Source organism: Vulpes lagopus, chromosome 4, assembly GCF_018345385.1.
Source record: "Vulpes lagopus strain Blue_001 chromosome 4, ASM1834538v1, whole genome shotgun sequence".
NCBI classification, from domain to species: Eukaryota; Metazoa; Chordata; class Mammalia; order Carnivora; family Canidae; genus Vulpes; species Vulpes lagopus.
The window spans coordinates 148,119,136-148,136,916 of NC_054827.1; the positions used below are offsets into that span (position 1 = coordinate 148,119,136).

At 45.2% G+C, this 17,781-nt stretch overlaps 1 protein-coding gene across 1 annotated transcript in view; it reads left to right on the forward strand.

Annotated features, from left to right (window-relative positions):
- Positions 1–249: 249 nt before the first annotated feature.
- Positions 250–17,781, forward strand: part of KCNIP4 (potassium voltage-gated channel interacting protein 4) — a 1,126,626-nt gene continuing 1,109,094 nt past the window's right edge. The window contains exon 1 of the mRNA XM_041753802.1: positions 250–375. Coding sequence (XP_041609736.1) covers positions 315–375 — 61 coding nt within the window. The 5' untranslated portion in view covers positions 250–314. The remainder of the gene's footprint in view (positions 376–17,781) is intronic.

A 17,781-nucleotide genomic window follows, 5' to 3' on the forward strand; every position in this document is an offset into this window, starting at 1 on the left:
CTCCTCCGCATCCTCACCTGTAGCCCCCCGGTGCCCCCCGGCGCTCTCCGCCGCACCTGCAGCCGCGCGCCCTCCGGAGCCCCCCGCCGCACCCGCACCCCCGCCCCGCGCGCCCCCCGCCGGCCCCCGCCGCACCTGCACCCGCACCCGCACCCCCGCCCGCGCGCCCTGCCCGCCGCCGCCGCCGCCTCGCGCTCCCAGCGCCGCGGACCGACGCCCCCGGCCGAGGGCGAGCGCGCTCCGCCGGCAGCCGCGTGGACAGACGCCTCCGGGCCGCCGAGCTGGTCCCGCTCCCGCAGCCCGCGTCCGCGAAGATGAACGTGCGGCGGGTGGAGAGCATCTCGGCTCAGCTGGAGGAGGCGAGCTCCACAGGCGGTAGGACGCCGAGCGGGCGAGCGGGCGAGCGGGCGCCCGTGCCCTGCCTCCCTCGCCCTCCGGGGACCCTGGCCGCGCTGCTGCTGCCTGCGGGGCGGGGGTGCGGGGGTGCGGGGGCCGGGGCGGGGGCCGTGCGGGGCGGGGGGCGCGCTGCTGCGAGCGCGCGTGGAGCCGCGGGTGGGGCCCTGCGACCCTGTGCCTACTTTTGCCTTCTCTGAAAGCGCCCGAGGCTGCGAGCGCAGCTGCCAGGTGATGCGGACCCCTCGCCGCCGTCCCCGGACCCCGGGGATGAAGGGCCAGGTCGGCCGCCTCCCTCCACCTGCTCCCGAACGTTCCCTCCTGAAAACTCCCTTTCCCTCCCCGGCACCGCGCGGGCGGAGCGCCCTGGGCAGGACCGTGCGCCGCTCTCCCGGCCAGCTCGGGTCCGGGGTGCTCGGGGGAATGGTCTCGGGGGACCCTCGGAGCTGGTTCGCACGCAGGGCAGAGCCTCGCAAAGGGACCTGGCGCTCTCGTGCAAGCCCTTGGGCTCCCAGAGCATCCTGTATCCTGCGAGAGCGAGGGAAGGGCGTCTTCCGAGGAGTTGAGTGGGATCCCTGGGCAAACCCAGGCATCCCGCCTCCCCTGAAGCACCTTGGGTTGCATCGGTTTGTTTTTAGGTGGCTTCCGTGGGCAGGGTTTTTAGGGGAGGAATCATCAGAATGAAGGCGGTTGCAGGAGACGCGAGGCTAATACAAAGCTGGACATTCCCCAGGTTATGTAAGATGAGGGGTCGCACGTAGGGCTGTAGCATAGTTTGGGCTTAAAGGATGAAACATTGGGACTTGAGTTGCAGGGGGAAGAGGGATGCCCACGTTCTCCCTGCTTCTATCCAGGGAAATGCAGTCACTTCGGACAACTGGAGTCCCCCTCTCTGACCTGGACGTGGGGAAATGGTCGTGTGTCCTTTCTTGCCTTCCCTCTGGGAGTTAAGGTCGTTGTGAGTGGGAGGATGCTAGCCTTTGACCGTGAAATTTTGAAAAAGTCTTGTCCTTTTACGGGGTGGGAGAGGGAAAAAAAAAAAAAAAAGAGAGAATATGACCATTACCTTTAAAGTCCCAGTTTTGACCTGTACTGATGTTGCGTTCTGGTTTCACTTATGGCAATAGTTCATCACGAACCAAGTCTGTCTAGGATCTATTTTATGAGGGATACTGATAATCGGTAAGAAACTGGATTTTTCCCAGAGGGGCGTTTTAAGTGTAGAGTGCTAAGTAAATCATTAAGCTTATAGGGTCTCTGTCTTTGCTGTTCCTGTGACTAGGAATAGGGTAGAGGGCTACCTGTTCTTTTAGGAACTGCCCTGGTGCACAAGGCAGCGGTGGGAACTTGAGGGTACATCAGTGAGAGAAAGTCTGGGGAACTGGGTGGCTTGCCTTGTTCGGCTCCTCGGTGATAACAGCTTTTTGGCTGGGCCAGGTCCTTAACTGGCCAGATGGGCATCAAATCAGCCTGTCCAGCCTATTTGCAGTGCCACAGGTGGCCATAATCTCTATTTGTTAGATAAAATGGAAACAAAGATGAAATCACATCTGGGGAATATGATACAGTAAAATAATAATAATAATAATAATGCCATCTTTAAAATCAGCATGTGTTCATTGTTCCTTTGGAGAAGAGAAAGATGTTGGTTTATATCTTGGTTAAGGTGAGGCCAGAAGGGAAGAGTTTTCTGGCTTGAATTGTGTTTGCATGTTTTTAGAGTGAATTGTCAGAAGAGTAAAGAGAAGAGAGCTTGGAGCATCTTTTTGTTCTTCTTGTTGCTGTTTCAAGGTTGATATTATTGGAGACTGGTCCCCTGAACGTGTAGTCTATATCATTTCCACAAAATATGTGCTTAAATACTTGGGTTATTTGTGCTCAGGTATAGGACGGTCCTCGTTAAGCCTGGGATAAGAAAAGATTGTCACTTTTAAAGATTTGAACTCTACCTTCAGTTCTTGTTTATAAAGCAATAGCTCCTGATTTCCCTCCTCCTCCTCCTCCTCCTCCTCCTCCTCCTCCTCCTCCTCCTCCTCCTCCTCCTCCTCCTTCTTCTTCTTCTTCTTCTTCTTCTCGTCCTTCTTCTTCTTCTCGTCCTTCTTCTTCTTCTTCTCGTCCTTCTTCTTCTTCTCGTCCTTCTTCTTCTTCTTCTTTTTCAAATACGTGGAACATTTGCAGAACTCCCAACATGTCCACGATGGTTTTCCCTTACATATGTATGCCTCTTGGATGGAGGATTCTAGAATGATTTAATCAGCATTTAAACACAATTTAACTGGAGGGTTGGACCGAGAGGAATGTCTGAAGAAGAGAGGGAAAATCAGGAATCACAGAAAAGTATGTGTGAGTGTGCATGTGCACGAGTGCACGTGCGTATTCTATGACCGGACTCTAGAGCCAGAATACTATGGAAAACAGTTTGCTGAGAGACAAAGGGGAAAAACAGGAGGAAAAAAAGTAGGAAAGATGGAAGCAAGGTTGAATTGGGTCACCAAAACTTTATAATATAGCTAAAAAAGTTTATTCCCTGCTCTCTTTCAGGAGGTGATGTATTTAGTACGTTAGCTGATCAACCCCACCTCTGCGTGGCTGTAGTTGAAACACTGTTAGTGCCACGGAGCCCAGAAATAGAGGCACTGGAAATAGGTGCAGATAGAAAAGGTTTCCTACAAGTTGTAGTGCTCACTTTTAGCCTCCCTGTCATCAGCCTCCACATTGAATCGAAAGCCTGCCCAGAATATATTTTTTTCATGAAATTGTCTATTCCTTTTATTTTGCTCCCTGGCTATGAAATCAAACATAATCCTGCTACCAGTGGAGAGACAGAGGGAGATGATAATTCAGCAGTATATTTATTTGAAAGAGAATCCGAAATAAAGTTGGAGTTAAAACACACACAAAACCAAAACAACCCTGTAAGATTATTCATCGGTGTCCTCAATTTGTACCATCTAACTTAGGGATGGCATATGTTATGTGATGTAGTCCGCAGCTGAAAGTGGGGAGGGGAAGGCATGTGTGTTTTAATCGGTGTTAGGGGAGGTCGTCCAGAGGACGTGACTACTGTGGGATCCGCCAGCTGGACTGGGCGACTGGAGGCTCCTCACCCCCTCCCTTGCCCTTGGAATGTGTGTTCTCCCCATAGCAGGGACTGGTTTCAAGGACACAGGCTGAGAGAGACAGGTGTTGTTGAGGCCATCTGGATGGCGTACACGACTGAGCCCTCGTGAGGCCTCTATATAAACTTTAAAGTTGCTGGCAGGTGTGGGTGGGGATCTACTTGTCTTGCAGTCCCCACGACAAGCCTCCGATGCAAGTCCCTTGCTTATTGCCTCTGCCACCTACCAGCCTGGAGGGTCGGTCCTTCGTCTCCCCGTCCTTCGTGTATGGGGGCCGGTTTCACATTTCACCAGGGAAGGTCCTGAGTTTGCGAACCAGCCCTACTGGACTGAACAACCTACGTGATTCTTGTATTGTGGTTGATGGAGGGGTGATGGCTCTGGTTTAAAATTTGTGTTATCAAGGCTAAAGCAGACTGAAATTAGTGATTCCACACGGGTAACAGTGAAAAGTCCCTGTGTTCTGAGTAGCTCGGGAAAAGCTTTCTATCACACGGGCATCATTCGTTTTATTATTTATTTATTTATTTTTGTGCCATTAAATGTAAGAAGGTACTAAGCAAACGATAGGATGAAGTGTTAAAAATTCAACAATCCACCCCCCCTTCCTTTGCTGCACTTTCTTTTCTGGGCAATGCTTATGCAAAGTTTCATAAAATAAGGCTATGGGTGGTTTGGAAATTAATGAGCCACGTAATATAAAATATATGTGCAAGATTTCTGCTGAATCGTAGACCAAATAAATAGTGGTTGAATCTTTTGAAGATAAAGTATATGGTCTTTCTTATTCTTTGTGTGTGTGTGTGTGTGTGTGTGTGTCCTTTTGTTTTCCTTGTCCTCATGGGTTTTCTAGAACATGTGGATAATATTGCTTTTCAATATTTCATAGCAGAGTGTGCTTGTTTACTTAATAGCCTCCCTTCTTATTTCAAGCAGATTAAAGTGTGTGAGAGAATGGGGGGTGGGGGGAGGGAGGGAATAAGGACGGGAGGGTGAGTGTATATTTTGTTCAATGGGCCCTTGCCTCCCTGAAAAGTGGTTTAAGTTTCTGTAAGTACACCTGCCACTATAAATGTTTTCATCCTTGGGCGTTGAATCACCTCTTTATTTTTTAGAGCTGTTCATTTGGTTCAAGGCCCTCGTGGTCTTAATTGACATCGTCCCAAACTCACTGGGGTGGTTCATGCTGTTTGTCAACACTCCTCAGAGAACTCTGAACTTTGTGGGAGCAGAGCTGCCGTGTTCTTCCTACCCTGCATCCCCAGCATCTATCACGAGCCCTGACATGGGACATTTGCTCCACAACAGATCATTTGTTGAATGGAGCCTCCCTTGGATTCTGTGGCTGCATTCAGATCTCTTTTTTCTGAGCCTTATTTCTTTCTTTGTGCATTTTGTGCACCTTCTCACACTTCCGTCTTGTCTTCTCCATCTACATTCTCTCTTGAATCAAACCGTGGTCTCGGTGCATCTCTGAACCAGAAGTCCCTTCTCTAGAGCTCTGTCCCGATCCCTTTCCGGTTCATTTCCACGCTCTGCTGAGCAGACCTCTCAGGCAAATTTTACCAGCACTTCAAAGTCAGTATGTTTGAAAAGACCTGTCCTCTCTTTAAAGAAGATTTTCCAAATTTTGGAAAGAAAAACTCCCAAATTTTGCTAATGGTAGCATCATTTTCTGAAACATACAGTTTTTTTTTTTTTTAAGTGTTTTCTCATCCATGGTACCTTCTCCCCTTTCATCATTGCCTCCTCTTCTAGGGGGAGTCAGTGACCAAGTCTTATTGATTCTATTCTGGCTTTATGTCCAGCTCCCACTCCAGTCCTCATTGTACCCCCAAGGGTATGTTGTCATTTCCCGGACCATGATGGTTGATGATGGTTGCCTCTCCACTCCAGACCAATCAAATTCACTAAAAACTGATTAGAGTCAGATTGTTCGCCTGTTCAAAATCTTTTAATGCCTTCCCACTACTCATAGAACTGGAAATTCTGTTTTCTTAGCTTGATCATCAGGGCTCCCACAGTATGTTTACCGTCTTCCATCCCAACGTGATCTTCTATGACTTCTAGGTCTTCACCATGATGTTCTAAATTGGACTTTTCTCTGGTTGTACCTATCTCAAACCTCTCTCACGTTGTGCCTGCTGCTTAGAATGAACTTTCTGCCCCAATATTGCCTGCTGAATATTGCTAAATGTTTAACATTGAATGCATCCTTCAAGACTCATTGCAAATGCAGAATCTTTCTTGTGCAGCCTTACTGATGTCTCCCTGTCTCTTCCCCAAAGAATTCTGCTTTGAATTTTCTCAGGTCATTTTTCTTTTATTTTGACCTATATCTGAATGGCGAGATGGAATAAGCTATGCATATTTGTCTCGTTTGCAACTGTTAGATGGTGACTCCTTGATGGTATCATACATGAATTACCCATTTTCATACCCCTAGTAAGTACTGGTACAATGATTCACAAAAAACCTGCTTAAGGCATAGTTAATTGAATTTAACCTGTGTTGCCCAGTGGTAGATCCATTAGAGACTCCGCATTATAATTCACTTTCGATTGGTTGTTAAGCCGTCTACTGGAAGTGACATTCCTTTTTGGTTCTCTTTTTCATTCTGTGGGCCAGGTCTGTATGGATGGGAATGCAACATCGGAATAGTATGTCTCCGCCCTGCGCGTGCTCTTGCATCCATAATGCTGTGCTATGAGAGTTTATATTGTTTCTGAAGAAGGGCTTAGTAAGTACCCAGTGTTTTCAGTGTATTCAGAGTAACAGTCAGGGTTGTCTTAGATGTTGTTGCTATGACTCTCCTTCATCCTTAATGCTTTCCAAACTTACGGTTTCCATCTCCAGGGTTCAGGAGTCTGAGGGGCCCCCAGTGAGTGATTATGACCTCTTTTGGTTCCCCCTACAAATAAGAGTGCAAAGATGAGTTAAATAATCCCTCTGAATCATGACTCTGATTGTCTGTAGTCTGAGTTCGTGTTACGGAGAGTGGCCCCTCCTAATGCTTCCCAGCCCAGAGCCTGAATGGCCATCCCGCCACATCTACCATCACTATTAGTGTCTTCATCATTATCCTTATCAGATGGCAAATCTTTTCTATAAGTATAGCAACGACTGTGGAAAGGAATGGAAAAAAAACCCTGAAATATCATTCAGTGTGTATATATTCTTTCATATCACAATCCACAGAGAGCATCAGGCTGCATTGTGAGGTGATTGGGAGGTGGATCTTGTGACAGAGCTAGCTGAGAAGAGATGGAGTTCAGCTCTTCCTCTCACCTCCGTGGCTGTATCCCTCTCATTGCCCAATGAGTGCTCCGTGGGCAGCTCTAGATGTGTGCATATGCACGTGACATTAGGGACTCTGGAAAAGGAGAGGCTCATGGTGTTGAGACGCAAAAGTTCTCCCCACACTCTGACAATCTGAGGAATAATTTGGACAGAGGTACAAATGTAGAATTTGCCATTTTGAGCACTTGGCCTTCATGCCTGTGTTATGGGCTGATTCTTCCTTCTGAGCAAACACAGCCAGGGTGGTTGCATGGCTCTCCCATTGGAAATGCCCTTTTGGATATATTTACATACCCTTTGGATATATTATTGACCTTTTAGAAGCTTCACTCCCCTACACATTCCACCTCAGTTACTTATTTAGGTAAAAACAAGTAGTCGACCCATTTTACAACAGTAGCCGGTAACTCTTGGGCTAGCTGAAGTTGGGGATGGCTCAGGGAAAGGTCCCTTCCTATACTTGGGTAGAATCAGCTCATGAATAGTGAATAAAAAGTATTTAGGGAATTAGAACTGGCATTTTTTTAATAGGTCTTTAAAAACGTTTTGGAGGAAAAATAGACTTTCATCTCTAGATGTCAACACTCCTTAATATTTTGAAGGCTCTCTTGAGTAAAGCAGTTTACTTGAGAAATGGCATTATCTGCAGCCCAAATGGGAATTGGAATCAGCTTTGACGGATAAAGCATCTAGCACAGTCTATATGGCTGTGCACCCCCTCTCAGGTCTTCCTGTAAAACGTCTGTGCACCGTGTTGCAGATGCTGAGGTGTCCCCAGGAATGGTCTCCAGTATGATGATGATGGTTTTTTTTTAAGATTTTATTTTATTTACTCATGAGAGGCAGAGAGAGAGAGAGAGAGAGAGAGAGAGAGAGAGAAAGAGGGAGAAGCAGGCTCCACACAGGGAGTCCGATGTGGGACTTGATCCCGGGACTCCAGGATCACACCCTGGGCTGAAGGCGGCGCTAAACCACTGAGCCACCCAGGGATCTCCTGATGTTGGGCTTTTAATAAGGGAATGAGACTTCCAAATGTCTTCACGAGTTTCACAATAAAACTGGGTGAAAAGAGCGCATGTGACTATTAAACTGATCTACAACCCAGAATGGATATGCTGTCAGGGGCTTTATTTTGGGTTGTGACTTTTTGTACTTTAGTGAATCTCCATTAGAATAGCATGAGAGGCTACTTACCAAAAAATGGTCTTGCTCAAACCGTGTGTCTCTGCTTTGTATGTAGTAGCTGCTCCAGAGAAACGTTGTAGGCGTTAAAATATCTTCTGTCCTGGTCATATGTAAAGGTGGAAGTAAACTCTTGTACTCCAGCCCATCCAATCCTGTGGAAATGGATTCTCAGATCTTATTGTTTCTGCAGGGAATTTGAACCAAAACAAAACGGTCATAGAGAACTAACGGGTATTTCAGGGATGCCTGGGGGGCTCAGCGGTTGAGCATCTGCCTTTGGCTCAGGGTGTGATGCCAGGGGTCCTGGGATCGAGTCCCACATCTGCTCTCTGTGAGCAGCCTGCTTCTCCCTCTGCCTGTGTCTCTGCTTCTCTCTGTGTCTCTCATGAATAAATAAATAAAACCTTAAAAAAAAATAACAGGTATTTCAGAAATCACCTGGCAAATCCAGTCCTGAGAACAAGTTTGATTTGGAGAGGAGTTTGAGAGAAATTTTAATTTAGTTCCCCAAGGCAAGAGCATATAAAATAGCCAGTGAGTACAAGGTCACTGCTCTTCTCCTTTTATAAAACGATGGTGATCATATCTGCTCCTCGATTAGAGGAATGGATTTTGTAATGATAACATGAGTTTAGTTCGGCAAATATTTACAAAGAAACTTCTTGGTGCTGGGATCAATGAGATGTGGAGTTGGCCTTCAGAAAGGTTACTGTTTATCCAAGAGAGATTTGCCTAGTGTGTACCAGGTGTGTAGAGCTGAGTAGGGGAGAAAAGGAAGGACTAAATGTATATTTTAAAATATTCGTTGCCTAACAGAGGCAAGGATGAAGTGAGATGGCTGTTGAAAAATGAGATTATGTCCAGTTGGCATAGGTACCATTCCCTTCTAAGTAGATGGGGTGAAAGCAAATAGTGATAATTGAACTTGACCTTTCTTTCTCTGGGGTCTTACAGAATAAAGCTATTAAAACAACTGTGCTCCCAATTCTGTATTTGTTCTTTTGTCCAGCTTCTTTCTGCCTTCTATCTTCCCATCTGTAATAGGGGTTTATCTGTTGGCCACTTAAAGATGTGATGGTACCTAAGCCTTTTTAAGGATTTTTAAGAGCTGTTGTGCTGGGAGTCTCTGAAGAAGTACACTTTTTCTCATAAAACAAATATGATTTTGAAGCTTGGAGAGAACAAAATGAGTAATAACTTCTGTTTAAAGGCACTCGTAAAGGAAGTGAAAACTCCCAGCTCTCTTACTGCCAGTTTAAATAATGTTCTGGTAAAGACAGGGCCACTTTCGATTACTGCAGAGTTCTTAAAATCAAGTAGACTATCACTCTAATTTTTAAATTTAATTTTGTGCAAACCATTGACCATAAGAACAATATGCCTGAGTTACTGTGAGCATTTGTGAAAATCTGATTCTGCTGAACCCTTCTCACACTCTTTTCCCAAGAATTCTTCAATCACTCTTTCCATACTATCTATGTCCCCAAACTGTCTTTAATTGAGAGCCAAGTCTCTTCCTACTGAGATGCACCGTATTATTGCTATCTGTCCCCTTCCCTCTCCTTTTGAGGTTTGGTTTCATCATCGTTTCCTGTGGATGCTGTGATCAGAGGGTTGGTGCAGGGTCTCAAACACAGGTGCATTACATTAATTTGAAAGTGGTGGAGGCCACGTATAAACCAGTGAGCATTCAGAACCAGGCATTGAGAAGCATGGGAGAAGCAAGCTGGAAGCCTTAGAAGACAGCAGCAGCACGCAGGGACGTGGGGAGAGGGAGTTCTCCTGCTATGTGTCTCTAGAATAAACTCCATTTCCGATGGAGGCCCTGTAAGATGGTTTTAAAAAGGCAAAACATTGAAACTGCAAAGCTGGAAAGTCATACCTACTTGCACTTCTGATGTGATTTAAGAACCAGATTTGCAGCTGAACCCTAGAAACCTTCCTAATCAAAGTGGGGAATGTAGATCCCAGATGAAAATTCACCATTAAAATAACTTTCCAAATTGTTCGGCTCGCAGGCTACGTACTGACAGCACAAAATCCACGAACACTAAAGCGGGAAGACTGAACTGTGGACGTAATTTGTTAGACACACGGCAGTTTAAAACAGTTAACATTTATCTTTGGGTCCCTGAACCTGAGATTTTCATAAGTATCATTGGAATGGAATTTCGGATCTCAAGCAGTGACAGTTATCACTTTGATCCTAATGCAGTTTGTTTTGATGGTTTTATAAATAGTTTTGAGGATGTTATTCAACAGCCATCCACTTAAAACATGTTTATCAATTACCTACTGCAGGAGGGACGCTGCTGGTAAATATTTCTAAATCGAAAGAGGCATATTAGTGGTTTAAGGTACAGGAATCAGGCTTTTAAATCCTGTCTTCCTTCTCCACCCCAGAATTCTACTTCATCTGAATTCTGTATTGATTGGGTACAGCAAGTTAGCCTACCTCATTTTCAAGGCACTTGCTAAATACCTTCACAGGACCCCGGCTTTGTGTCCTTGATGGAGGAAAGTGGCAGGTCCTTGTCTGGTATGAAATAATAAGCTGAGGGAGCACAGCATGGATCTTGCATAATCACATGATTCGTTATTAAGTGATATTAGTTTCACAGAGTCACTATAAGATATAAAACAAACAGCATTAAACCTATAGTCTAGACAATATGACTACTCCCCATATCAGTAGGGGATTCTTCACATGTGAGCCGATTTATTCTTCTATAAAACATAGACATCTGTTATTTGTCAAGCCTTGCTCTACGTACTAGAAACATATATTAACATCTATTGTTTGTCAAGTATTGTTCAAAGCACTGGAAGACAGAGATGAAAATATCCCATGGGGAGCCGTGAATCTCGTTAAAGAGGTGGACATGCAAGATGGTAATTAGCACGTGGAAAGTCCTATGACAGCGTCCAGCATGGAGTGCGTTGGAAACACAGACGTGAGTCACTCATGCTGGCTGGGCCGGGTCAAAGAAGGTCCCCCACACCGGATGGGACTGGGAGATGAGAGCAGGCTTTCCAGGGAAAGGCAGCGGAGGCGATGATGGGTGTTTTAGGTGGGGAGAGCTGTGGTTCGATGGCTGGTCCCAAGGGAACATGTGGTATAGTCAGGGAACAGTGAAGAGTTATGTGTTTGCAGTCAAGCTTGAGGGGGCGGTGGGGGGTAGAAGGGAACAGTGAAATGGGAGCTGGAGAATGAGGCAGCATCAGGGCATGAAGTCAGTGGGTCCTACTGATAAATTCCAATCAAGAGCACAGTGTGATCTTATTTCCATGTGGGGAAGATAAGTGCATTGATGGACAGATGGCCACAAGTGGGTGGAGCAGCGGGCAAGGGTACCAGCTGAGGTGGAATTGCAGGTGAGGCATATTGGGGGACATAGTAATATGGGATCAGGGAGGTGGTGGAGGCATCAGTGAGATGGTGGAGCATAAAGGGTGTGTGTGAAGTAAACCGAGGACAAGACCAGCAGGGAGTGAGTGGTGCCAGGTAGTAATTGGGGGTGGGGGAGAAGGAGGGGCCTGGGAGACCTTCTAGATTTCTGGGTTGGATAACCGATGGGCAGCATGTATTAAGACGTGAAATACAAGGGGGGTTTAGTTGAAAGGGAGTGAGATCAATTTTGGGACTATGGAAATTTAAGGCCGCCTTTAAGGAGGGCCTCCTTCAAACTGCAGATGGAGTAGTTGCTGGGCTACACAGGCCTGGAACAGGAGAGTGAGATGGCATTCTACAGGCAGCAGGGAGCCCGTTGAATTTGTGAGGAGCGACAGAATGAGGAACATTAATTTTGCGTAGCTGTGTAGGATGCATCGTCAACCAGGATGTCATTAGGAAGTGGTTGCATTAGTCCAGGCAAGAGGCAACGTTTGCACAAGAGTCATGGAAGTTGGAATGGGAAGGGTGGGAGGATGGGGAGGGAGAAAGATGGGGAGACTGGTGACGGGGCCCTTGTGATGTTGTGATGAGAAGCAAGGAACGCAGGAGGAAAACAGGTTTTGGAAGCAGGATAACATGTTCATTTTTGGAAATATTGATTTCGACTGGGAAAGAATCCAGGTCAACTGTCCCAAAGGCAGTTGGGATTGTGGAGTTCAAGTTTAATTGATTTCAGAGAAGCACACATTTATTGAGCATCTAATGTCATGATGGGTATGAGGAATAGAGAGATGAATGAGGCTTGGCCCTAACTCCCAAGAAGCTGCCAGCAAACTAAGCTGGGAACTCAAGTGTGGGAGTCAGTTGCAGAGAACGAAGGTAATTGAAGACATGACACTGAATAAGGGGCAGAGTCTTCAGGATCGGTACCATGAAGAATAAAGGTGAGACATAGACATAAAACCAAGGAAGCATGTCACATCTGGAGAAGAAATTGGAGAGGAAGATGTCACGGAGGTCAGTGCCTGGCCCATTAGATGACCCATGTGTGCCAACTAATGGGGACTACAAGAATTTCAAAAAGCCCCGGCAAGTTAATGGAGTGAACTCCTGCAGAGCATTAATGGGGTCTCCGAATGAGACTCGGGAGTCAGAGCTAGGGTTTAGATACTGTGTCTGTTCCCTTGTGATCCTAGGAAGCCACATGGCCTCTCTGTAACGTAGTTTCTTTATGTGTACCTGGAATATTCTTGCCTCATACACTCCGCTGGCTTGCCCCCTCACTTGTTCAGATCTGCATTAAAATAGTACTCCTCTGATGACTCCATCTGATATAACAACTCACGTGTGCCTCCCTATTCCCTTACCTTATTTTACTTTCATTCATAGCTTTAATATAATCCTTCAAAGAAAAAAAAAATTATGTACTATACTACTGTACTAGGAAATCATTTATATATACTGTAATATTTACATAGGTACCTATAATTTGTGTATTATTTTTTAGTATTTTTCCTATTAAAATTCACTGAAATGTGTGTTGCATGGTCAATCAATGGAGTGGACTCATTTTGGCAGATTTGCACTGAGAAGTAACTGAACTAATGTCTCTAAAGGGCTCAGTGCAGTGCCTGACAAATAGTTAGAGCCTGTGGGCTGGGATCCTTTACATAATAATTTTGGCTTAAGAAGCAGTTATTTTATTTTATTTTTTTTAAGAAGCAGTTCTTTTAATCCTGAGGATGGGAAGTCAGCAGAGTGGTGAGATTGGGAGCACATGGGTGGCTCTGGAGGGCATGAGTTCTGAAGGAGGTGTTCTGGAAGGCATGATCTCGTTCTCTGGTGCAGGAGGAGAAGGGGAGGCCCCTATAAAGGGGCTGGGCCATGACCTGGGCATTGACTTGACTACTGGGGTCTAGAGAGGTTGTGAGGGAACATTCAGTGGGTGGCAGGAAGGGATTCCTTGGTGCCGCAGTTTGGAGTAGATGGTGGTCCGAGAAGTGTCAATGCTGAGAAACGAGGTTGGGGAGAGTCTCAGAAACGTGGACTTGATTCAGGAGGCAAGCATTCAAGATTTCTCAGGAAGATGATGGCATAATGAAAGTGACACCTTGGGAAGATTTGTCTCGTCCTGCTATACAGGAAAGATTAAGGAAGGGGGGCGGTGTTCAGGTGGAAAGGTCCATGGAGAAAACTGCATTTGCATTTTGCAAATTGCATTTGTCCAGACTTTTCAGTAGGATTGGCCAGTTTTGTAGGGGTAGTGGAGAAGAAAATGAATATGGAAAATTCTTATGGCATTATGGATGGTGAATGTGGGCATGAAGTTAGGTGGGAGAAGCAGCTCATAAGCAGGCTCTACACTCCAACTTTGGCAACCGAGTAAAGGCCTTTGTTTATGGTGCTAGAAAGTTACTATCTGAAAATTGTATGTCTGTGCATGTGGGTAGGGTCAAACATTTCATTTATTTGGGGGTATGTGAGGGATATCCTGGTAAGATGGATACTAGATAGTTTTACATATCCTTTTTGTTGATGAGTAAATTCAGGCTCAAAGAGGTTAGGTAACTTGTCCAAAGTCTTCCAGCTAGTGACTAGGGTAGTGGAGGAATTAACCATGGTGTTATTAATTAATGCACAGCCTGTCCTCTGTACTCTTTTCTCTCTCTTGCCTGGGCAAGGTACTCTGGGCCAGCCTGATGTGGTTCTGGGAAGGCTGGGCTCAGCTCAGCAGAGAGTGTGCCTACTATCCAGTAGGGTGGTAAATAGGGTGAAGGGCAGATGACCTGAAAAATCTCCCTGTGGATTTCCAGATCATACCTAAGGTAAATATCCAAAGCCAGTGCCCAGTCCAAGTGATCGTATATGGGAAGAGGAAGCCTTGATAACCCACCTTGTGGGTTGGAGAAGAACCATTTGTGCTTGAAGAGTTTGAATGCTGATGAAAGTAACTCACAGGGCCTCCCTGAGCTGAGTAGTAGGGCTGGTGAGAGGGACTCTTGTGGGCGAGCCAGCTCCAGGTAAGGGTCTGGTGAAGATGGAGCTTTGAAGGTTCAGTGCACAAGGGAGCTTTTGTTGAAGGATATATGTATTATTGCCTCCAAAGACACAATTTTGATTCAGAGCGTGCTACTTGCATAGCTGCCTTCCCTCCCCTTCCTCCACTGCTTGATCCCGCAGCCACATCTCCAACCCACTCTGTGGACACGGGGCACAGGCGATCTTGCTGAGACTAACCAACTGAGACTATATAACATTACTGTAAGCAGTGAGCTCCAGCCATCCTACATCCTGCCAGAATAAGTCATGAATCCTCTTAAAACTACTCCTTAATGAATGCAGTTTTAATTAATTGTTTGGCATCTGCCAACCCAGAGTAAGGAGACTGTGCACAGTTTAAGGACCCAGACAGGGACACTCAAATATTTGTTGACCACTGGATAATGAAATGTGTTTAAATTTACAAATAAAATAGTCAAATGTTGTTATAACTATTAGGTAAGCCTCATAATTGTGCCATCATGGAATGTAATAAGCAAGTATGTAGGGAATTCAAAGAAATGCTTTCTTTCTGGATCTCAGGGCACATTTCACTCAACTTCACTCCAATTAGCGCATTTATGTACCATGTATTAGAGATCAAGCATTGTTCTGGGTGTTTGGGGGAATACAAATACCCTCTCTGTCCTCACAGATGGCTATCAAGGAGGAAGACCTTCAACAATGCATTAGCAGCATGCTGAGAATATTAGAACAATGAATAAGAGATGCTACAGGAGCATATGGGAAGGAAATGGGATATGTCTTAGGAGTCAGAGAATAACTCCTTAAAAGAATGGGAATTTGGTTGACATCTGAATGACACTGGGAGGTAGACAAAAGCATGAGTTGAGAGCAGATTTAAAGACCTGAAGAAAGTCTGAAAATAAAAAAAATAAAAGAGAAGGACTGAAGATAGTGCTGAAGAGGGAGACAGAGCCAGATGGTTGAGAGTTTGAGGTTTTTATTAAGGATTTGAACTTGGTCCTACAGAGATGAGAAGTAATTGGGAGTTTCAACCAGGGGAACAAGTTAACTAAATAGCCACATCATGTCTGGCCTTGGTCTCTCCACTTAGCAAAAAGCACAGGGCCATGATCCCAATGACCAGCAAACCATTGGCCTTGGCTTTGTACTGCCAGCTTTTGTGAGATCTGGAATGATTTTCTCTTCTAACTTTTTTCCTTTTCTTTTCTTTTTCCATTGACCTTTTCTTCTCTGCATTACCTAACCCCCAAAATCTGACTTTGGTCTGTTACTTCAAATTCTTTGCTAGTCTTTTGGTGTCTAGAACTTGGCCATCTCCAAAGTGTTTTTTCCTTCTGTAAAATAAATAAATAAATAAATAAATAAATAAATAAATAATTTAAAAGTTGAGCATGTACCTCCATTTTTATAGGTTTAATCATAAGTTATGCACATGTACTTTAGAAGTATGTGTACAAATTATTAGTACAGCTTCTTTCTTAGGTAATGGACATGCTAGAAAGTAATATGAAACTCAAAAGGTTTGATCCCTGTGACCTCACGTACAGGCATTTCTGTTTATCTCTGATTTATAAAGAAAAAAGTCTAGTGTACTAGATTTTGGAGCCTAGGACAAAGCAGTGAGTGGCAAGGAACCATCAGCGACGTGCGATATGCACTGTGCAGTTTTATCAGCAGTTAACTTCCATATATTTGTGTGTTCACTTATAGAAATAGAAGGTGTTAAATGATGCTACCTTGCCATGTTGTTATTAGCTCTTCATCTGTCCCCAGCCCTCGGGACCATGCATCTGTCGCCATCTGAGAACTTTTTTACATTGTTCAGTCTCTGTCTTGATTGGCCCCTGGCATACTCATTCTGCATTCTGAGTTTCTGTTTTATCCACGGTAGATGTACCAATTCCAGGGAAGCCTCAATCTCGGGCTACAAATACTCCAGTACTTACGTGAGACCCATGTGTGCTAGTGCCTAATAAATTGAGAAAGGTATACAGTGCAGGTTACCAGCACGAACATATGGGCATTTTCTTCCTCAACCACAGAGAGCTCATCTGCTGTTCTTTCTATTTCATGAATCCATGCAGTGTGGGTCTGACGCCTGCTGGTTTGTGGGGAACTGGAGTTGACGTTGTCTACCTAACTGTGATGTGCGATGGCGTACCCTGTTGTGGAAGGTTCCTATGGGCCTTCATGAAAAGAGAGGGTTTTATCAAAAAACAAAACAAAACAAAACAAAACAAAACTGAGCCTTAAGTATTTAAAGATCCTGTAAGATGCTCATCTGGGGCTTGTGGAATTGCAACAAAGAAAAAGATGAGATCTGCTTGAGGTGATGAGCTAGGATGACACACAAAGTCCACCTTGGCGATAGGTGTTAGCGTTCTGATTTCATGATGGCCTTACTGATGATTTAAACAAACATCTCCAAATCTTGACTTGAATTTATGGATTGCAATTCAGTCCCCTGGAATTTGGACTCTGTGAATATAGATGCTGTCTCTTTTGTTTGCTGTATATTCCAGAGCAGAGCCTTCCAATAGTAGAGCTCTCAAATATGTGTCCAATGAATAAAGCATCACAGAAATCTACCTCCTACTTGCTGTCCATTGGGAGGGAGGGGCATGTCATTCTCAGACCAGCATGTCTAAAGTGCTAAAGGAGAGGCACGTACAAAGATCTGTGGGAGCAAAGGTGCAGGAAGAATTATCTGCGTAGAGAGATTAAGGAACCCTTAAGGAAGATGGCATCTCAATGAGGTCTCGAAGTGTGTTGGGATTTATCCAGTGGAAGGGAGAGGAAGGGATTCTGAGGCTGTAGAAAGAGCATGTGCCAAGGCTCAGATTTATGGGAAAATTCAAGCCACGTTCAGGGAATAGTGAGAAAATCCCTGTGGCCTGAATATTGGCAGTGTGGGGAGATGCATCCACAAGCGAGGCTGGAAGGGTAGGTGGTGGTAGATTGTTTCAGAGGCTGCCCTTAATGATTGAGGAGTTTAAATTAAAATCTGCGGGGAATGGGGAGCTATTGAAGGATGTTGAGCAGTTATTTGTGTTTTAGAAGGAAATGGTGGAGGTAGTTCCATAGAAGTCAAGAGGACTAGTTGGAAAAGCCGTGCAGCAAAACTGGAATGGGAGATCTGAATAAAGCAGGGCGGCAGGCGTAGAGGAAGTGTTAGGCTGAAGAGAGATATAGTAGTTATAATCAACAAGTCATTAAGCATTGGGATGAAAGCAGGAAAAACGGAGATTAACAAAGTGTCCGTGTGTCTAGCTGTACCCTTCAGTGAGAAATCTTGATGATATGGCTGCTTTGGGACTTACTGAGGTTGAAATAGTGGTGAAGAATGTGGGAAAAGCTGGCTGG